The 24,644-nt window shown below is 32.5% G+C and overlaps 1 protein-coding gene across 1 annotated transcript in view; it reads right to left on the bottom strand.

Annotated features, from left to right (window-relative positions):
* Positions 1–24,644, bottom strand: part of LOC108693773 (alpha-mannosidase 2) — a 194,600-nt gene that overhangs the window by 53,417 nt on the left and 116,539 nt on the right. The window contains exon 4 of the mRNA XM_018202911.1: positions 1,319–1,431. Coding sequence (XP_018058400.1) covers positions 1,319–1,431 — 113 coding nt within the window. The remainder of the gene's footprint in view (positions 1–1,318; positions 1,432–24,644) is intronic.

Here is a 24,644-nt window from a genome sequence, read left to right on the forward strand (position 1 = left end):
TTATTTTCACTGAAAATCGATGTTATTAGTAATTATTCGACACAATTCTTTTTCTAATAATATCATTGTAATAAATTTTTTTTATAAATATATAGAAAGAACAATTTTGTTGAAGTACTCGTATCTACTAATTTAGCTAAATACAGAAAATAATTTTGTTAGACTATCAAAATAATTATGTAGAACACTTAAGCTGAAGTGCTAGAATGTCAAATTTTTTTGCAGTATTGACCGCTATTGTTTATCATGCTTGAATTTCTTAAAATAATTATTTCATGGTCCGCAAAATTATTTTCAGATCTATTTTCATTTTTTATATTTTAAAATTATTCTGTCTGAAGCAAATAATCAGGTCATCAATATCACTAAAAATTGATAAATTGACATTCAAATGCGTTCGTCATGATAAGTAAAAAAAAATGATTATGGAAAATCTATATGATTGGAAATGCAGATATCATAAATTCAAGCAGGAAGCCGCGAGAAAAGCAAAGCGTGAGGGTAACTCGAAAGAAGATCGAAATGCTTTATAACATCGTAAACAAAGCCTCCTTCCCGATTTCACGATTTCTCCCAGGGCGCGTCAGACGAGCTTTTTACACTCCCATGGCATCGTAAATCTTCGCTCTCGCATTAACGGCAACGTGAAAGCACTGAGAAGAGCTCTCGCACGAGCGAACGCGAATATCTCGTATTCGCCATTTACACATAGACATTTCCGCTGTTTATATCGCTTTACTCTCATATCTAATAATTTTATACAATAATCCATTAATCCCTTTACTCCTGAAACACCTGCAACCGCCTGCAGCTTGGCAGCTGCGCTGTATTATCTTGAATTTTTTACCGCGGCATATTTAAAACGCGTTGCTATTAAAATAACATGCGAATAGAATAAAATAGCATGATAAATGTGAATCAAACCAAAAGTTTCGTGATAATAAATATATTCGTCAAATCTTTATAATTTTACGATTAAATAATCATGATCTTTTATAATAAATTTAATACAATATTATTTAATTCATTATTATAATTCAATACTTATATTTTAATTTATTATTATATTTCAATACTTAATTGATTTACGTCGTTATTGATTTTGATCGATTATAAACTTTTATCGTAAATAGATTAGATTGAACGTCATTCTCCGAAAATTTATAACAAGTGTATTATATTGTATGATTGCATGTTTTTAACACGATACTCATCAAACGAAGGCTACTTTATTGGACTCCAATTTTAGGATTACCACATACATTCACGCGAGCCATCCACGTGTTTGCGTGAATATTTCAACGATTAATTAACTTACCTTCAGAGGTGGTCTCGTCGGATCTTTCCGCAGCTCTGCGAAACGTGTCTCAAAACTGTCGTCCCAGTATTCTCGACTCCGCATCCATGAGGGCTGTAAGAGAAGGTAAACAACTGTTAGAAATTTCGTGGCTCAACATATATCGCTTCATGGTTAATAAAACGAAAACGCCGCAAAGACGTAAATTTCATAAACATCCGCGCACTTGTTGGCACACAGCAGAATGAGGCAATAACGTACTATAACTTACGTATTTTGTTATACTTTCATACAATGAAGTCAAAAGAGACTTGATGGATATTAGTAATTTCGCGAAGAAAGATTAATCGGTCTCATTCGTTTTTAATTTAATTTGTATTTCGCGTTTAGCTTAGTTTGCTTAGATGTTTGTTGCAAAATTGCTGTATATTTTTCGCAAAACTTAATAAACCTGCTAATTTCACGAGTATAACACAATTTTATGTTCCTTCAAAATTCAATCTGATTTTTATTATCTTTGTGCAGATTTCACAAGCGCTAACTTTGTTAATTTGTACTTCGTGATAACGTTCTTTTCAAGTTACATAATAATTAAGTATATTTAGATCTATTTGCGGAATTCTCGTTTTTTTTCCTTTCCGTGACTTCGCGTGCATTGCTTCTTTTTATTGCCTTGTGTTAATAACGGGTTTATCGTAACAGTTTTGACACGATACCTTGTCGATAAGGTAAACGCATGTAACGAAATCACGATGACGTTGACTTTACACGAAAGCTTTGCTTTCCATTGAGAGTCCCTCGCGTTAATCTTGCGACAAGCGTGGCTTTAGGTAACAAGGGCAACATGCCATGATTTTGTTTAATATTTAAAAAGTGTATATATGTATAAGATGTATGTTATATAAGGTGTTCTATAATAGAATTCTAAAGTTCTTTCAATCACAAATACGAAAGGATAAAATGAAAAAAATAGCAATTGTTTTAATTACGGTAATTCGAAAATTTAAAGGATATTGTGAAATAAGCATTCAGAATATCAGACATATAGGGAAGAGGCCGATTGTCATAGTTTTTAATTAGTAATTTTTAGAAAAAAGTGGATGCCTGATTTTAAAATATTATATACGTTAAAATATATCTACATCTTTTAGGTATTGAAAAAAATATTACTTGTAAATTCATCATCGTAAAAATAAGTTGTTTTAATTTTTAATGAAGTTGTGAAAATGTGACAACTAACCCCGTGTTCTAGGTTGATTATCAAATTCTATTGAGATTAGCATGTTTGTTATAGTACAATGTATATAAAAAATACAATTTTTATTTTAATATCAGTTCTGTATTTTGAGAAATAACAATAATTATGGTATAAATATAAATAAAATAGTTATTCTAATCATATAAAAATCCATTTTGTTTTTGTACTGCACATAATTTCAATATAATCATTTCAATATAAAAAAATAGAAAAAAAATATATATATATATGATATATAATATATTTGTAAGTATATTCTTTAAAAATTCTCTAAAGATATTAAAATTAATTGTCATTTAACTTCGTCTCATTTTGATCAATCCCACATAGCCATCTTTAATAAAAGATATTGTATTCACAAACTTTGTCAGGATAATGATTAATTAATTGTAACAAAAATCTTCTAAGGCTGGATTGTTCCACTTTTCGATAAACTTCAGCTCACTTTCTTACTCTATCTTACTTTCTTACTCTCTTATGCTCTTATTCTTTTATTCTTTTGTTTATCGAATAAATAAATTACTACACAGTTTATTTGAAGATGGAACAACTATAGTCAAAACAAGAGATTTTTCTGCTATGTTCTGTTTGAGTTATAAGCATTTTGACAATCAACCCCGTACAACAATCAGCCTCGGTCTCCCCTAATCTCTACAAAAAATAATCGGAAATTTCTACTTTCCATATATAAAATGAGTGTTACACATATGGAACAGTAAAGTCATTTATATTTAACAATTTTATAGTTTAAATGAAAATTTTCTTATTTTATTCGTAATTATTTTTTAAATTTATTGAAATAATTTTGATCCAGGTTTTAAATCATCGCCGAACTCTTTTATTGTGTTTTTTCCAAATACTACAAATAAATTTGTAATTAAGCTCCTGAGTAGTCATCACAGCCATATTGAATAATGTCAGAAGCGAGAAATGACATGATAATTGTTATTACGTGCTATTTATGTACATAAAGGCAATTTGGATAAAACAAAATGATGAGATTGCTTTAAAACATTTGCAAAAATGGACAAAACTTATGCTTATTCCCTCTGACAATCAGTAAATAATCGTAAAAGTGAAGGCGCACAAAGTGCTTTTATTCAATGCGCAGCTTATTTTCATTTATACATGCCTTTATCACTTTTTACGATTATTTACTGTCAGAGAGGTTAAGCACAGTTTTCGTCTTCTGACGTCATTTAATATGGCTGTAGTGACTACTCAGAGGCCTTAATCTGTATATTATAATCTGTAAAATCTGTAACTTCATAATTTTTCTATTATATTTTATAAAAAGTACGTCTTTAAAAGATGTTTATAAATTAAGTTTTGAAGAATTAAAATAAAGATTTTAATAATTACTTAAACCTCAATTGAAAAGAAATGAACTTTTAATGGACTTTAGATACATTTAGCGTTGAAAAATATAAACTTGTAGTGATAAATGAAAATTGCTCAGTAAAAAAGCTTGTCGTGGAATTTGTACCGATTTAGTGACTTCTAGAACACTCTGTAGAAACGGCAATGGTACTGAATATCTTCTATGGCGCGAATGAGCTCGAGGATGGGAAGTAATGAAGTAGAGCGAAATTGGAATTCGCGAGGAATCTGATCCGGGCGGTTCTAAACATCGATTACGCAAGTCCAGACGCGCTGCACTGCGCATCGGCATAGATACCACAAAATTCGAAGACCCCCCTCCCCCAGTTTCGGCGCACCTCGTAACCGCAGAAAATCCCGAACGGCCGTAGTGGCATGAAGGATATATAATATAATATCATTGGGCCATTAAATTTCAACGGTGCTACCTACTTCGTGCCTGCCAATCAAGATAACGTTTTAACAGCCGGAACGCTATTGCTGAAGTGACCGCAAACGCTCGAGTGAGCGCAATACCGTGGAGTCGGGTCCTACGTTGATAATTAATCACTCGTGCATCTCTCTCGATAGAGCGACTGTGATATGTGAAATACGAGACTCATAAATTGATGTTGTTGCGAACTGAATATCGCAAATTACGCTAAACGATGAAATTAAGGTAATTGATATAACTCGTGCTCCAGGCACAGAGATCTCACTGTAGATTATCCAATTTACATTGTAAAATATGCATTATCATGAAATATGTATTTTTGTAAAACATAAGGGATAAAGCTAACAGGAAATTTTCCTCGAAAGAAAAAAGCAGAGATAATTATTATTAAATTAGTATTGAGTTATTATATTTTTAGCAATTAAAATATTGATTAAAATATTGAATTTTATATGGAAAGAACGGTTTTAAAATATCTAAAAATTTAGCTGGATACACATCTGAAAATAATTATGTAGGATATGTTCAAGCTGATTGCTAAAATATCAAAGTTTTTTGCAGCATTGCTCATCATGTTTGAGTTTCTTACATAAATATTTTGATGAGTTCAGTACTATAAAGTTATGTTCAAAATCGTATCCAGCTAAAGTTTTTAATACTTTCGTTTTTTTCCGCGTGATATCCTTTTATTTACCGATTAAAAATTTATCTGAAAAAATTTGGAAAATTAAAAAAATTTTTTTAAACGATTTTAAAACAAGTTATTCGAGATATGTTGAAATTTATTTTATAACTTCTATAAATAAACTTATATATATAATTTACAGAAGTTATACAATAGAATTATCACGAATACCTATTAATGATATTATAACATGTAATTGTGTGTTTATATATTATCTGGAAATACCAAATTCCCAATTATTATGAAAATAATGTACAATATTTTTGATTTGTATTTATTTTATCATTCGAAAAATAATCTATCAAAAAAAATATGGCAATGGCATAATTATTGTATATTAAAATAAAGTGAGAGCGGTCAATTGAAGGTTCCCATTTTAATTTCTATTAACAGTAAGCCAAGCAAATTAATCATCATAAATCCGGGATCGATGGCGGAGATAAAGCTGAATCAAAATTAAATCCTAAGTTAAGAGCTCGTCTATCGAGCCCAACAGACTCACCATCGAGATATATCCCCCGGAAAGGTCTTCTTCCACGAGGCTCTCCGATTATCTAGCGATCGGTCGAGCTTTCTTGTAACGGAGCTTATCCCGTCGACGTTAATTAAACATCGAAAAGCTTCGCTCCCTAATCCATCGACCGAGGTAGCTTCTTTCACTCGGGATTATTTAGCCGAGAAAAAGAGAAGATATTTTCGGATCTCTCCTATAGATTCGATCTCCCTTCGTTTATTTCTTCCTGCTTCAGATCAGATCGGGCACTTTCTTCTTTATATTTATCAATGGTCAAAAATTGTTTAACGCAAATTAAGTTCTTTATTAAAAAATAATTCTATATAGTTGAATAATATTTTTCTACATAAATCAATATTTATCGCGAGCTCAACAAATATCAAATTTGTAATTGTGTGGGAAAATTACTAAAAAAAAATTACTAAAAAATTAAAGATAATTCTTTGCAAACAATTTAAGTTAAAACATAAAATTTCGTGCTCTGTTAATATCTCATAAATTAACTAAATCTTATATAGATCGAGATATAGATTTTTAGAATCGTTATTTTCAGATCACTTTTATTTTAATTTCAAACGCCAATTTTTAACGGAACAACGATGTCGATCAAGGGGAAAAATGTTCTTTTGTTCCAATTGCTAACTATCCCGTCTATCCGACTCCCTTCCGGTACACGAGAGCGAATGAAGATGAAGCGTTTTACGGGAACGGGTATCCCGGAAGGAGAGGATATTTCCTCGGAGAATAGCGATCTTAGGAAGATGCCAGGGGATGAGAACGAACGGACGGGTCTTAAAGGGATATCGAAGTAACGCCATCTTATCGACACAAGTCCCGCAGGAGACTCCCGGGCAACTGCGTACGGTTTTACAAGAACCACTTTAACCATTTTAGCGAAAACTCGTTATTCACCTTGAAGGCTCCGATTGGTACTTTCTTTTTCTATGCGACTCATTTGAATCCCGACAACAGCATTTCTCGAACTTCGTCGAGCAATATCGAGTCTAGACAAATGAAGATCAGAATTTCCTTCTTAACGTTCGTAAGTTATCTCTCGAATTTCTTAAGTGCAAGTTACTTCCGATTTATTACTTAATGCTGTAAAAACTGAATCGTTGTAACTAATCAGAAATATAATCTTAGATCTTTATATTTTATAGCCTTTAGATGCATAATTTTTTAAAGAGTATTTTAATCATATGTTTTTCGATTATATGATACTTGTCTTGATGCACTCAAAGAAAAAGAATATTTTCCATTTAATACATGCAATTCGACACAAATGTCATTCTTTCTTTGTATTCCATGAATAAGAAAGAACGACATTTGCATTATTTCGACTTGTCATTAAATGGAAGACACCCATAGTAATAGCTATAAAAGTGACACAACTATACAAGTTTTAATAGAAATAATGTTTATAATTGAATAAACTATTCTATGATTATTGCAAATATGAAATAATTTGTTTAACTATATGTGTGTATATTAATTTTACACGAAGAGAATTTTTTCTTACAGCTTATCCTGAAAATATGATAGCCGTGGGGCAACATTGTATTTCGAAGAATTTTAATGTACATCTCATTTATTAACAAAACTACAATAAAATAAAATAAATTTGATTAATTTTACTCAAGTGAATCCAGTAAAATATTGTATTGTTACTACAATTACCACATTCTCAAGATAAATTTTAAAAGAAAATTCTCTCCGTGTACATATAAAACTTTTATGACTACACAGAAACTATTATATTTTTCTGAAGTATTAAAAAATTTAGTTACAAATCTAAAAATAATTTTCTTGACCTATTTAAATAATTACGTAGGTATCTCAAGCATAATGAATAATGCTGAAAAAATGTTTCAGGTTTCTGCAACCAGTTTGAACGTTCTACATAATTATTTTGATAAAATTATTTTCAGATGTGATCTAACTAAATTTTTAGAAACTTTAATAAAATTGTGTACCTTTCGTATGTATGTGTGTGCGCATGTTATCTTTATAATAATAATAACAACAATAATATCTAATAATAATCTTTATTGAGGTGCAATAAATAGACATAGGAATAAGTAGATATATAAGAAATTAGAAAGAGATAATATCATTATGCTTTTTTTCAGTATGTATTATCTTTTAATTTCAATAATGTGAATACAAGCAATAATGTTGTCAAATAAATTTTTTACATATAATAAATGATTAATCTCTTTTTAGACATCGTCAACTCACAGCGATAACGTTAAAAAATAGCAAACATTTCCGAAGAGTATTATTCTGAGTAGTTGATAATTTAAGTATCTGAAGTTTAAGTTTCATTAATTTTCATCCACATTAGCGACGATGCACGTGTTAATGTGTACGTAGACGTGTAGGTGGCACGGTAGTTAATAGCTGCATGGGCGATGTGCGATTCGGCGGGATCGTTGAATCGATCAGGTCAAACGAGCGTAGAGCGAAATACCGCCGCGTCGATCTGCGCGTTTCACGCGAAATCTACTGCACTCCACAGGCTACGGATGGAAGCCCGGAATAAGTTTGCGAACGGCGGTAGATTGACGTCCCGCAGATACTCAACGATCGATCCGCGCGCATCGCCGACAGTCTACTCAAAGTTGAAGCGATGGATCCATGCAATGCATGCAGCGGCGGATTAATAAGCATATGAGGCTGTCAGCTGAGATATAAAACTCTCAAAACAAATTCTTATTTTAGATGTAATCTCTCTCTCTCTCTCTCTCTCTCTCTCTCTCTCTCTCTCTCTCTCTCTCTCTCTGTCTCTCTCTCTCTGTATTTGAAATAAAAGTTGAAGGATAATTAAAATAAAATCCGATAAAAGATATAAAATTAGTTTTGAATCTTATAAAGATTTCAATACAACATTGATTCTACTGTAGAAAGATAGTCCGTGTATGTATACAAACTTTTATGGACGATTGACGTTCAGAAAGATATATCGTATTACAATATGTCCTTGTTTTACATCTAATAAACGATAAAGATAGAATGACACAAATAGCGCTAATAGCGTCTTCTTATTGCGCACTTTACGTCACATCCTTTTCGAAAGATCTTCAATAGCATTGTACCACGAGCGTTTGGAGCTGCTTTGATGCACGTATAAGAATTTCTTCACGTAATTTGCGGAAGTACCTCGTCGTTTCAACAAAATGTTATTCGTTCGTAAAGAGCCAAAGCGGACAGCACTGGCACGGGCGCAGCTTTAACCTCGACGTACTGCATTTTTGCAAGAGTAGATTACGGCAAGTGCCGCAGTTAAAAGACGACCGACGCGCTAAAAGCGTTTCTATCCTTAAAAACGGCACTAACTGTACGCTGCATGGACCTGCGGCCCGATATGTTCGTCCATTAATCTCGTTTTCCTTTTGCGCTTTGACCACAAGATATTATCGTCACGGTCCCTGAACGATGTCAGTAATCCTATTTGCGGCACGAAAAATACGGCGTGATTTTAAGCAGCAAGATGCGCGCAAAATTATATTTCTGATTAAAGAAAGATTTCTAACATGGATAGAAATAGACCCTGTAATGTAATTTCGCATGTAATTTCAATTGCAGACTATCTGCTTTTCTGCTATACTATAATTTTTAGATATAAATAAAGATTTATATCGAATAAGAAATCTATTAGACAGTGAATTACGAATCACATTTCAGCAGCATAGTACATAAATTTTTAACTTTTTGACGAGAAAGCCATTATGTGACGCTGAAACATATTTTGAAGCAAGAAATACAATAAAATAATGAATTATAAAGCGCTTAAAAGCTGTAGGGTTTTAAAAATAGACCCTCGTCTTCTGAAGGTTAAGATACAGAGGAAAAAGGTAGATAAAGGAACAGATAAAATAGAATTAATGTTTAGAGTTCTCAGAATAAATTTTTAAATCGTCATAAAAGTTTACACATTTAATTACAGAATTACACAAATATAAAATGATTTATGTATCAGACTAAATGTATCATAAGTAGAGTGACAATTAACGCATCCTATACATATCGAGCTTTAATTATGCACGATTCATCGTCAAGGAGCAATTTCCAAGATATAAAATTCCGCGGACAGGAATTAAATGCGTTTCTCCATTTATTGATATTTATTTTTGTGTTAAGCTGCACTGTCCCAATATCAAACCACTGACGATTTAATCTTATTTCGGCAAAAAAGAGGAGAGGGAAGAGCATTAGGGAGAGAACGGAGGAAGATGTTCTCATTTGTCACAAATGACGCGGAGAGAAACCAAACCTTGTTGGATATGGAGCTGTAACAAAGTGACGCAACAGCGTGTGAAATACGTCGAATTAATTGCTTCAAATTGAATTACGTGCAAACTTTAATTATTGTACATGAATTATTGTAGAGAAAGGATGAAGAGAAGGGAGGGAGGGAGGGAGGGAGGGAGGGAGAGAGAGAGAGAGAGAGGGAGGGAGGGAGACAGGGTGACTCATTAAAAGTCGCTGTCGGGTATTTTGATATAAATCGAGAGTACTTTTTATTAATTTAATTCTCCTACATTTTATTAATTGAATTTTCATATATACGTGACGCGCGGAATGATAATAATAATAATCTTTATTACGAGTCTCTCGCTCCGAGGGACGTCTGATATTAATGTGAAGAGAATATCTGTGAAATGTTAATTCGCTGAGAGACTAGACTTTAAATTTAACTCAAATATTTATATTCCTGTATTTTCCTACGAGCTGTACAAATTCGACCTCGTGTCCCATTTCAATTTTTCTTTCACAATCAAATTATCTAGAAAGACAGAAATGCTAGTGTCATATTTACTTATCCAATGATTTAATAAACTTAAACAAATTAATTCATTCTTCTTCAGAGTTTAGCAAGAAATTCCTGAAAGAGAGATCAACGTCCTTAAATATGACAGTTATACCGAATCAACTTGATTGGCTATTGAAAACGGAGTGTTTTCTCAAGCAAACGAAAAAGACGTTAAAAGAGATAATTATACGCAGCGAAATACTTCTCGGCGCGAAAAATAAATTGACGACGGACGGGGCTCTCGCGAACAGGGATCTGGCTCGACGGCAGTTTACAATACCCCGGAGAAACGACAATTCCATGAGAGAAATTCGATATCGAGCGCAGGGTGGAGGATACAGTTGGAAGGGGCCGAGGGTGCCGCTCCCAGGTTTATTTTCCTCCTCATCGTCGTCGTCGTCGTCGTCTAATAGCGCGTCAAAGGAGACACGTAAACGACGGCAATGACGGGGCCGGCGAAGCGAAGGCAAATGGGTGCATCCAGCGACTAAAGCGCTCCTTTGTTCCCGACACGTGATTGACGGAGAGTGGTTCACGGTTTCCCTCCACGACGCAGGGGAGAAGAGATTACCGCTCAACGCATCGGGGAACGATGCACTCGGCGCAACACGATGTGGCACGATGCATCGGCAAAGATGCACTCCTGACCTCGTTGGCGCGTTTATCGCTGCCAATTTGCGCGGGGTTAGTTCCACGGAGACAATCATTTTCATTCACGTCGCCCGCGAACTAACGTTTATTGTCTTATATGGAGGAGGGATTATTATAGGACATCAAGAATTTTAACTCTCTGGAGCTAACGACTATTTGATTCACTGAATTATAAATTCTCTTTGTCAAATGTCGAACAACTCAATTTTCTTTGTAATACATTTGCAAATTTGAATTATTCTTATTCATATTAATATTCGTTTTTTACACGTTATTTTGGTTCCTTGAAATTAATTAATTCTCTTTAATTAATTATCATAAATTAAATGAAGCTGTAAGATGCAGCGTCAATAATCTGTGTTACAGATTTCAACGTCAGTTTCAAAAAGTTAATTGAATCAATTATTTCAGCATTTTCAGCTCCATTTAAATTATATAAATGTCATCTTTATGATGCAAAAACATTTTCAAAAATTTCCTCTATAATACTATTATAAAATATAAATTTTTTTTTTTTAAGTTGATATGTAATCGTAATTGATTCAGAAAAGCAACGAGACAGAACGGACAGCTCTCTGTTGTTTGTAACTCGAAATTTATTGACCTGGACGTTTTAGAGAGATTAATTTAAAATAGATCGGAGAATCCATCTACTAAAATAACGATCGAAGCTTTCGTGCCCGCGCGCGATTGTCACGTGCAGTGTCGGGGCGCAGACAAATTATTCTATACGAGACGCGAATAAAATTACTCTCTCGTCGCATTATCGCGCGATCGCGTCGGTCGCGATCATATGGCGAGCGAAACAAAATTTACGACGTGTAATGCGTGTAATGCGCCGTCGACGATGCGCAACACGTTGCCGCCGCGATGCAACGATGACGGCATCGGATGCATTTTGTTCAACGAGTCCGCGATAAATTGCGTTTCCCGGAAACGTCCGGCCGTGGTGGCGTCCCGATGGCGTCGCGTCACCCTAATTGTTCATACCATGGCGCCTGGAAATTTACCGGAAAGATCGGCCTATCGAGCCTCGATAATTTTTATGCGCGCGTGCGGAGAAGTCATTGATACGTCTCGACGCGAACAATGTTCTACTGGAAAAAGAAAAACGAAGAAACATTCCGGAAAAATAAATCACCAAGTTCTACTATAACAGAATAATCGAGAAATTATATTCTTTAATTAATAGATTGCTCTTACACGAATTTAATATTGTAATTATTAAAAATGTACATGTAATATGTAAATAACAGATAATGATATAATTATTAAAACGTACCTAACAAGAATAAATGCATGTAAGTTAAGAGAGAATTATTAATAAAATTAATAAAATTAATAATAAGGCTCAATAAAATCAAATAATAATAACGAGAAAAACTATGAGCCTAACGAATATTTAAAAATTTTATTGACATATAATAATAGTGCAATAATAAAAACAGACATATATTTTGATTTCGATCGGGTCGCTTATTTACTTCTAATTTTAAATACCTGACTATTATTGCATTAAATTTTCAATTAACATTGATAATGAACTGATCGGAGTCGAAACATATATCTATTTTTATTATTGCATATATTATTAGTACATGTCAATAAAATTTTTAAATATTAGACTCGTAGCCTTTCTCGTTATTATTGTTTAATTATTAATAAAGTGTCTCGCGATTGTAATTAGAATAAATTCTTAGTTAGTATATGATATGATTCGATTGGTGCTAATTCTTGTTTTAAACTGAGAATCTGAGGATTTGTTTCGAACGCGTCGAATTTCACTCTTTAACAGACTGAAATTGTTGAATCAATCAGGCATATTGGTATTCAACAAATATATTGTACAGACAATATTGTTTAGATAGACAATCGTTGAGAATGATTGCAAATTCAATGGCAATCCTGCGGAGCGATAGAAAAAAAAAAAAGATTCGAAAATATCGTGGATAAAAATATCGAATTTGTTTTAAGTGACATTATTTGCAGAAAAATAAATAATTTTACTTAAAACAAATCGGTTTATAAAACTAATTGCTACGCGTTTATTAAGCAGGCGTTGCAAAGTAACGGCTTAAAATTATTCCGAATGCTTTAATAATTTAATGTTGTGTTATTGAGAATGATATTATTAATATAAAATTCTGTGCGCTAGCTGCAATATACATGACATAAATAATATTAAAAATCCCATTAAAAATGATCAAAGTGCATAACAATCCATATTACACATGCATCTCGATATGTCAATTGATATGATTGATAACTGTAGTTTAAATACATACATTAAAATGCTATTATATTTACATATTTAAATAAATACATAAATATATGTACATATATTATACACACACACACACACACACACACACACACACACACACACACACATTTTTACAACGTTAAAATGTAGTAATATTATTGATTATCACATATGTGTATGAAGATGATAATGCATCGAACAAAGTTAGTTCAATTCGACGCGTCGTTCTGATGGTGCTTTAGGCTGTTTAACAATATGACGTACAGATTGCATGCAGGTAGATCGGCAACACATGCACAATATAATGCGTTTAGTGTGTAATAATGCGAGCGATAGAATCGTTCGAAAATACATGTCATTGATGTATTAGTCCATTAACTATGTTAATTGGCGATTCTCAGGATAACATTTATAAGAAGAACAAAGATATATGGTAAATAATATGGGTGAAATAAAAGTTCGCAACACGCTACGAATTTCGAAAAACTTAAATAATGTTAAAAATTGAAATTTTAAAAAAGGGTTTTAAAGCTTAAAACTCTTTTTTATGAATTTGTAATTTTTACATATAGAAAACTGCGAGATAGACAAAATGGGGAATTTTTTTTCACTTTGTGATCCTGTTATATGTCCAAAAAAGATTTGCAAAAATTATAGACTTTCTAGTACGTGAAAGCTTGAAGTTTTTCTCTACAAAAGAGTTTTTTAAAAATGTTTCTAAGATTGTTTGTTATTAGGTTATCGCAGATTAAATAAACAAGCATAACTCATAATTCCGTCAAAAATATATCATATCGCAATTTAAAAAACAGATTCTTAAAGCTGACACTTTGCTCTATCGAACAATATAATTATCAAATTATTTTAAAAACATGTAAATATGACACACACAAATGAAGTAGTACTATGAACTTTTGTTTCCATCCAATATAGATATATATAAAATAAGGTATCACTTTTTTATGACTGATGGAACGATGATTCTATTAATTCTACAGTGATTCTTAATACAAAGTTTACGAAGAATTTTAATGTAAATTTTTGTTTGAAAAACATTTCAATAAATAAAGATAAATTTGAAATGTAATTAAAAAAGCTAAACAATAAAGTTTATGTTACTGCAATTAACACCTAAGTTAAAATTTATTTTCAATAAAGTGATATGATCATATTCAAGGTTTTGCGTCTTTATGGGAATTCACTTAACGTTGATCGAGGACACGATTATAGATTTAGTTATTTGCATTTTTGGCTTTCGTGGTCATTATCGTGTCAGGACATTACTGAAATCGATCAATGGAGGGGAAACACCTGATAACCGATAACCGAGGGCGGAATTTTGGTCGAGAGAATTTAGTGTATAATATCTGAGCACACAACCGCGGTAATGTTTCATAGCTTCTGCAGTTTACATATCTTTTGCTCCACAGCTGGAGATTATCGTCCATATAATTAGATTAGCTTCATTTGTTAGAAATATATATATTATTTGCTAGATAAATACAATTCATCGATTACAATATCTGTACGATTGTATAAAATTGAAGTATTAAATTTATTTTATTAATAAGATTAGAATGTAAAAGGATTTATTGTATTTTACAAAATGTTTTTCAAAGAACTAATTGTGAATAAATATTAGGTGTGGGAAAAAGTTCGTGACGTTTTTCCCGTTAAATGGCATTAAAAAAACGCCACGAACTTTTTCCCACACCTATTACAGATATTATCGATTTCTGATAAAATTAAAAGAATATAACAGACTTAAAAAAAAAACATAAAATATTTTGAAAAAATGTGCTTGATTCTTCATAATAATAATTTTTAATGACATTTTTCGCATTATAATTATAGTTGAATAAACAGATTTCACCTTGATATTGTACGAGTTCCTTTGTCTAAGGAAAGTACGGTCAAGGCGTCCACGACGCAACGTAATGCGTTTAAATGTCTTCTTCTTGCTATTTTTACTATACCTTGCTCTAGTTCGGAATTCTTATACAAGGTTAATTGAATGGTTAAAGCAGCACAGATAGACGGAATCGATCGATAATATTAGTAGATAATAGAAACCTTTCATGAACACTTTTACTAAATCTTGATAAATATTTCGATTACCTTTCTTAGTAAGTATTTAACAATATTTTCTAGATACAAATAATAATCTAAATATTATTTCAATGGAATGGCGAGAGAGACAAAACATTAATATTTAAGCAGATGTGACAATTAAATATTTTTTGTTAAATTAAAGAATTTTTTTCGATTGTTATAGAATTATAGAGTTTCATAAAAATAATATTCATAGAGAAGTATGTAATAGTAGATTGCTGTGTAGCAAAAACAAGAAAAAATACGATACATTGATATGAGATTATCACGTAATGCGCGAATAAACAGTAAAATTGCAAAAACGAACTTTTATTCGCACAATGGCGATATTACCAAGTTTATAGGTGCATATGTTTGTACAGATATCTGTGTTTGTGGCTTCATTATATTTGCCCGAGAGAAAATGGGTGAAAGATAAAACAAATATTGCAATGATATGAAACTAGGTTAGTGCACTAACAATGAAATAAATGCGAATAACGACGATATGTAAAGTGAATATTCATAAGGAAAGTAATCACAATTCTTTACTAAAATTCTAATTTTAGTTGCAATAATAACATTTCTAAATAATTACTATAAAGCTATTTGAGAAATAGCTCATAGCTGATTTTTATATTTTATTACTTGGTTTCTTATATTTTTTAGAAAATTGTAATAAATCAAGTTTATGCCAAATGAATACCACAACACAAAGAAATATTTATTTAATGAACGATTGAACCAATACAAGCTAATATCAGCCATACATTATTTCCCAAACAATCCATTAGCAATTATTTATAGAAGTTATAGCTAATATGTACTGTAGTTTGTATTGTATAATATTTCGAGAAATATACAATTTTAGTTATTAATCATTCGATATATCGCTTTTCCGGTCGATATCGAGCCTGCATTTGCAATTCTAAATCGAATCGTTAGACATGTAATTGTTAAAATACGCCTTCCTATTGGCAAATTTAATAAAACCATCGTTTTTACCCCGTGAGATATCGCTTCATAATTCATAGAGGGCACGTAATCGTTGACACTTTATCGACATTCGCGGAAAAAGAAGAAAAATTGCGAGATGAACAAAGAGTCGCGCGGAGCAAAGTACGCGGTGTAATCAGATTTTATTGAGTAATACACAAACAAGAGCAATCCATCAACGTAACAATAATCGATTGAAATCTGATCGTCTTTTATCTTGCTGTGCAATTTCGTAAAAGGGTCGAGATTCTTTAGATATCGGTTTACATTCAGCAACGCGCATCATTGTACGCAAGAATGATCGATACAGATTACTGCATACAGCAATCCTCTTTTTTTTATATATAAAGGCTCGTCTTCATTGAAGCCGATCGTGTCGAAAGCAACTGGCATACTGACGTCTTTTCCTTTTTTTTATAAAGAAGAAGCCTTTTTTTTATAAAAGAAAAAAGTTAGTATACTGATCGATACAACTTCAGTAAGAACAAACTGTAAGTTCTAATTTTCTATTATTTCAAAAGTATAGAAAAATTATTTACAAATAAGCAAAAGTATTTGCAACTGTTTATCATTAGATCTTTTTTCACAAAATTTATAAATAAAATGTTTTGGTCGTTAATTATTTAAAATTTGATTGGCTGGCTTCTTTGCATTCGTCTGTTAAAAAAATTAAATAAATAATTCAAATAAAGGCTCTACTGAGTAAATCAAAAAATTAAAAAGTAGCCTTTAAGATTTAATACAAGTTGTAAGTGTGTGAATACATATACTTTATTGTAAAAGATAAATATATACGTTTCGGTTCTAATTTGGATCCTCTTCAGTATAAACTTAATATTTGCAGAAAATAACAATCATAAAAGTGAAGAATATCAAAGTAAAAATCGTCAAGAATATCGCTATAAAAGAGTTAATATAGTTAAATGTTGACTAGTTCTTACGTCCACATCTTGTTAATGATTGTTCATTAAATTCCAATAAAATGAACAATGAGATTGATAACAATAAATCAAACTGTCAGATTTAATGAAAACGCTCTGATATCTAGTAATAGTTATAATAATGTTATAACAATGAGAACATTGTAGACGTAATGAGTGTCAAAATAATCGAAAAAGATTAACTTACGATATATACCACTTCAAGTCGTCATTAATAGAAAATTGACATAATGCATCTTCGATCTTCGTTGAACGAATATTGAATTTAGAAACCAGAGAGAGACGAATAATTATATCGACAAATAAACCTCCATTTTCTGTTTATTTATCTGGAATGCGTCTTTTTTACAAGCCTGGCACGTACATTATGTCTCGCTACGTACGTTCGTAACGAACGTTTTTTTTTCTGCACCACAATGGCGACTCAAGTCGAAATAGGATCCCCCGATCGTAAGTTCCACCTTTCATGAAACGTGTTCGATGACGATGACAGCAACGAGGTGAAACAGAAAGGACGAAAGAAAATGGTGACACACCGTTTCACAGGTTTTTTTCTTCTGTTAAATTCTGAAGTATCGACTTTTCAATTAGGTCACGTATATATCGATTTTACATTTGCGCTGCACTAAGCATATGGTGATATTCACGCTTACGAGTTTTATACATGTATATGCAATTACATAATTGAACTAAAAACATCGAATCAGTAACACAAGAAGCAACTAGCGGCAGTATTTCTTTCTTAATTAAAAACTCCCTCAATGTGAAATTCTAGACTGAAAATAACAGAAATATTAACTTAAGAAATTAAAAATAACAACTAATATAATTTTAGATCACCCTATACGTAGAAATGGAATAATGTAGAAGTAAGTACGACTATAAGGACAGCGCAAAGAAAAATCGTTTTAATGGGATGATGTTTTAAGTTTTAATGAAAATTTAAAATACAATAACAAATGAAAATAGACATCTTCTCGAGAACTTTTTAGTTCTTCCAAGTATAATATACTTTTATAACAAAGTGAGTCTTGAGTACTCCGTGGGAATTACAAGATTTAGAAAGAATATTGTGCACAAGTTATTAAATCTCCATTTAAATATTACAACGTGGCGTAAGAAAAATAAATATTTAAAATTTATCTTAATTAGACGAATAAAAATCTCCTACGGTATTTTAGGGGACTGTTGGAGCAAGATTCATTGCACGAAAGATTTTTGGAGAATCAGAGAGTCACACTATTTTGCGTACGGAATCAAGTTGCATGGAAATCCACCGAAAGAATTTACAGGTGCCGGAATCTAAACGGCAAAGTGGAAGAGGGCGGATCGGGTCAGCGAGCGGAAATGTGTTCCTAGAAAATGTGTGGCAGGACCGCGACAGTCCTCACATTGATGGCAAGTGGATACGCACGCGTACCGACTAAAGCAGGTTACGAGAGACCGGGTTGAGAGTCGACCTGTCTACTCCGTGTACGTATGTGTGAGATTGTGTGCGCGTATGCCGCATTATTCATTCGAGCAGTGAACCAGGGTAGGTACGACATCACGCTGTGCGAAACGAAACGGGGAAAGAGGACGTGCAGGGCCGACATGTTTCGGTATGTCGCCCTCGGTGACCGAAATAACGTGAAGGCTAACGCAAAAGTTACTCAACTCGCGTCGGATTTCCGTCCAATGTGTGATCCCATTTTTGAGCGCTATTCGTGAACGAGGACGTGTGACAACACCAAGAATTCATTCATCCAGAAAAATATTTCGTTGATAACAGGTCTGTTTTCTGCTGACACAAAAGAATACAAAAGAAACTATTTTGTTGAAATATCTAAAAATTTAAGTAAACAGAGATCTGAAAATAAGTTTGTTGAATTATCAAAATAATTATGTATCTAGGAAATTCAAACACGATGAACAATGCTGCGTAAAGTTTTAACATTCTAGCAACTAGTTTGAATATTCTACATGTAATTATTTTGAAATAGAAAATATATTTAGAATAGAAAGAAATATAGAAAATTATATTTAAAATAGAAACAAACATAGAAAATTTATTTTCTATATTTAATTAATTTTTAGATACTTCGGCAAAATCATTCTTTCTGCGTAGAGAGAGTGTTATACACTTTGAAACTAAAATAGATATACATTTAATGGCGAAAGCGAGAAGGAAAGTTCTAGTGCAGGAATAAAAAAAAAAACAGATCTAGTTGCGAGTTGATAATATCGATAAAAGATGTGAATTGTGTAATAATCTTTCAATCGCTCAATTACACACGTGGTTTATTAATTTAAGTATTCTCAAAAAAATGATATTTTATAATGTTTGTATGCTATATTATACAATTATATAATTTACAAAATATTAATTATTAAAATATAGGATGTAACAAAAGTTGATAAAAACTTTTTTATTAATAAAAAAATCTTTTAAAAAACAATTAAAAAAGAAAAGTATTGTTCTTATAATCCTTCCCTTCACAGCTTTGGAATGAAGATTAACGAGTATACTTATATAGTTTCGTGAATGTTCCTTATGAGAAAATAAAGAATAAGTAAAGAAGAGATATAAAGAATAAGTAGACGTCTAAGACTACATTCTAGAACTATAAATAAATTTTAGCATGTTATTAGCGTCTTATATATAAGTTATAATAGACTTATAACTGTTTTTCGGCTCACTTCCTATATTATAGGCAAGAAGGACACGACTTCTCCGTTCTTAATGATAATTCAATAGTACGGTCGGCGTTTCATTAAAAGAGGATACGTGTCGTGCCATTCGATGTTTTCCCAATGCTTAAGAAACGTTTAGACCTTCCTGCCTTAATTGAAACCTTGACGGACGCAATTAGAATGTTATCGATGTTTTAATAGGAATTACTTTTACCAAGCCATTCAAAGCTAATCGAAATTGAACTCTACATTATCACAAGAATATTTCTCAAAAATTATAATTAAAAACAATTCATTCAACAGATTTATAATAAACCAAATGTAAAAAGTTTCAAACATAGAAATATAAACAGCTTAAATCATTTATATTTTATTATAAAAGAGCTTTTGCTAGCACATAAGTATTTTTTTCTTAATTAAAGTAGATATCCGTTTCACAATAATTCGCAAATTGAGAATGATGACATTTCTATACTTTTTGTCTTATTGTATAGATATAGTGTTTCTTTTCATATGCCGTTTCCTCGTTGGAATAGTTTTGCGAAGCATGGATAGTAAAAAAAACGTTATGGAACTACCATACGCACTTCGAATAGCTCGATAGCTTCCTTCGAAGTTTCCTTCGCGAAGGTAATAGAAAAAGTTTCCTCATCCGTATTATGGCCGGAAGGGAAACTCGTCGTCACTTCTGCGTGGTATCCGTTGAAGCTACATTATTATCGATACTTTTATGAAACATATGAAAGTGTATGTAGTTTCCCTCCCTCCTCGAAATCGTATATACAAAAATTAAGAAAATGATACGATCTTCTCCGTAAAAACTTTCGCCGGACACTAACGTTTCGGGATAGTCTACGTGTGACGAAAACCGCAAAAATGTGTCGATCGATCGCGAAAGACGAATGGAAAAAGGGGGACGATACAAAGCGGGGGCGACATCAGGAGGATTCTGCAGCAACAGAGGATCGGAAAATTGATGGTTGGGCAGAGTCCAAAAACTTTCCACTGTAGTCGGCTCTGGGATTTCCATTAGTCGGTACGTCGCACGAATCACGACGCCGATATTTATTCGATGGACTCGCACGTTTCCAAATTTCCGCCGGCAAATACGGCGACATCGAATAATAGCGGTCTCCCCTGGACGAACGATGCGCTTTTTTTCCCTACCTGATGGCCGACGCGACTGGAACGAGCGAAACGAAATAAAGCGAGCGACGAGCTGTGGATTCAAAAGAAATTAAATAAAATGAGAATGGAAAAGAACGTTAATGTAATATTAACATAAAATTAGGAACATGATAATATATTAAAACCGAAAAATATACAGAATATATGTAATAATTTTTTCAAGTTAAAATTAAATTATAACAAGATCGGTGAAAGAAAAAGGAAATATTGATTTAACAATTATCGCAAAGTCATTTTTTACTATTGCATAATTATGTTTATTTTAATTTAAATTAATATTCGCTATAAATCGTTAAATTAGATAATTAATTTTATTCTGAATTTATGTTATGTTGAATCTTCCGATAAAATTCAATTTACTTTAAATTATGATATCAGAGCTCTTAAAAAGATTTTTTAATAGTTTTTCTCTCTTTCTCCCGGCAGTGCAAACTCGCAAGCAAGACTTCGATTAACTAACTGCAGCGCAGCTCGAGCATGCGAATGAAGAGCGGCTTTCACAAAAGCAAAGAGGCACGTCAGAAGATGAGAAAGGAAGGAGTGGACGAAAAAGGAACAAACTTGATTAAAAGCCGATAATGCCTAACCCGAAGCGGCGCACGGAATTCGATTTCCCGATTTGCGTTCACGGGCGAACGCTTCGTTTCTTTTCCGACAAGAGTCCACTTCCCACTGAGGAACTCGATGGATTAACCTGCCCGCTGCTTGGTAATTTTTAGGGAAAAGATACCACTGAAAACTATTGCAAAAAATACATTTTCTTCTTTGTATTTTATTTTTGATCAATTTACTTACAACTTACAATTAGATAAAAAAAACTCTAGAAGTATTTGTGGAAAATAAAATCAAACGTGATGTAGAACTGTATTTCCGAACATATGCGATATTTTGGTACATTTTTACAGCCTTTAAGAATCGAATGTAAATAATAATACATTTGATTCTTTAGAAAGGCTTTATTATCTAAAGACTTTACTTATCTATAACCAATCTTTCTATATGTTATATTTCTGACTCGTAACTCTTCCCTTTTAACTTGTTTTTAAATTTTTGAGCCATACTTAATACGATACTATTATAAATTAAATTATTTACAAACAAAATATTAAAAACTGTTAGACGTATATGCTTATGGCAGTAGCTGCACAATGATTATTTAATGTTTAACATTTAATAATAATATTTAAATTTAATATTTTATACCGTTATCTGTGATGCATTTAATAACTGTATTTTTTTATTAATTTCTATAAAAAATAAAATTGAAAACTTTTTTTTATTTTCTTCTGAATAATCGTCGGTGTCGTACATTTCGCATTAATCCTCTCCTTTCGATTTATACATTTACCAGTATCAGCGTATTTTTTATCACCCTAGGGCCGTTTTCCTCGTGTTTTCGTGCGATTAACCATGATTCGCCATCGTTTAATTCGTTCGATCGACACTGAATATATCGCTCCGACCGAAACTCGCTCGTGTGTAAAGTGCGCGTTAATCGCTATATACGTACGTACACATAGCAAATGAAAAATTTCGCTGTGATTAAACGCTATCGTGATATATTTCGTATGCCATTGTTGTCTCTCGTGCACCAATTGCGCCGTTAAAATATTTATGCGTAATAAAACCGAGACATGTACATGGTGTTTTTTTTTTTAACATAGAATTTTCTAAACGATGCGAGCGTTATTCTCAATGCAGAAGTCCGTTGTATAACGGACACCGGATATGAAAAAGCAAAGCTATTATGCGAGGAAACTAAAGATGAAGCCGTAATCACACTAGCGATTGTGCAATTGTGATTGGCGATTGACTATTATTTTTTAACAAATTAGAACAAAGCAATCGATGATTGCTTTACACTGACTGTTGAAAAGTAATCACCAAACGCTAATCACAATTATGCTTGAGATCACGGCTTGAGAGTCAAGTTTGTTAAGCGAGCTGCCTTAATCAATAGTTGTCGTTGTGATAATCAGAAAGGATCGATGCGCGATCGTGAGTGGAACACGCGAGGCTTATCACTCTGGTCAATGGCAAATTGAAATTAAGCTCCTCATTTTTCAAACTCACACGAAACCACGGCTAAACACTGGCTGGTGCGGGGCGGTAAATCAACTCGATAATCTTTCACGCGACGTAACAGTGACACGCTTATAAACAGAGAGAGAGAAAGTGTGTGAGAGAGAGAGAGAGAGAGAGAGAGAGAGAGAGAGAGAGAGAGTTGCAATAATTTAATTTCTTTTTTTAAAACACATTGACAACAAGTCGAGATAAAATCGATTATCACAATTTGTTGCTGTTCTGATAAATGAGGTACATAGATATTTTTTTCATTTATCCGTGTCTGCATTGCAGCCATAGATTAATTAATAATTAATGAAAATTCAGTGCGTCTGTCAAATAAAAATTTTGAATTATAGCAACGAACATATAAAAAAAATCCACGAGATATATGGCAAGTAAAATCGATATCTGTATTCAAGAAATGGACGTTTAACGATATTCCGATTTATGGTTAGCGGTATGGGTTTATAATCACGACATTGCAATTCTAAAACGGCATCGTGATCGAAGGCACTCGTGTTAAGCCGTAATGTCGGTGAAAAGCGCGAGTGCGCCTCGAAAACGGGCGGCGTTTGTTGCCGCAGGAAACGGAAATGCAGCGGCAGCAACGCGATTAAGCACAAAAGCGCGCCAGCTCGCCCGCCCGTTTGGTTTAGAGCTACGCGTGAGTATTTAATTCCATTTATCGGCTAAATCAATAGCGAATTGTTGTTTCCGACTGGCGCGGTGGGTATAAAACGACTCGGCAACAACGGATTGAAATGCGCGCACATACGTACATGCATGCTCGTCTAACGGCAAGCTTAATTAATTCGTCCTTAACTGCGAGTAGCGGTACACAGTAATAAGCGTTACGAGCGAAGAACAGGCAAGCTGCCGTGCGAGACGTCTAATTAAATATCGATTGACTTGTATGTGCCTTGTCATCTATTTGTTTAAAGAGTGTTGAGAATCAACACACATAAAATATGTTAAATATTTAAAAATATCAGATACATTTTTATAATATATAATTATCTAAAGATTAAAGATTATAAAGAAATTCATGAATAAATTTCATTAATGAATCTCTTGATACATATATGTGTGTGTGTGTGTGTGTGTGTGTGTGTGTGTGTGTGTGTGTGTAATCTTTAGATAACCACATATTGTGAATGAATCTTAGACTAATTAAAAGATAAAAAAATCTTTGAAAACCGTTATTTTTCTTTTCTCGTAACAGTATTGATATTTTTTATTAAGGTTCACAAAATTCACGCATTACAATTTTTTTGAGTGCAATATAATTAAAATGAAAATTTCTTCTGTAAGATATTTTCAGATCTTAATTTTTTTTCTATTTCGATATTAAGTTTCTCATAAATTAGCATATTTTTACTTTTTATACCATTTGA

This window comes from Atta colombica, unplaced genomic scaffold (assembly GCF_001594045.1).
Source record: "Atta colombica isolate Treedump-2 unplaced genomic scaffold, Acol1.0 scaffold11, whole genome shotgun sequence".
NCBI lineage: Eukaryota > Metazoa > Arthropoda > Insecta > Hymenoptera > Formicidae > Atta > Atta colombica.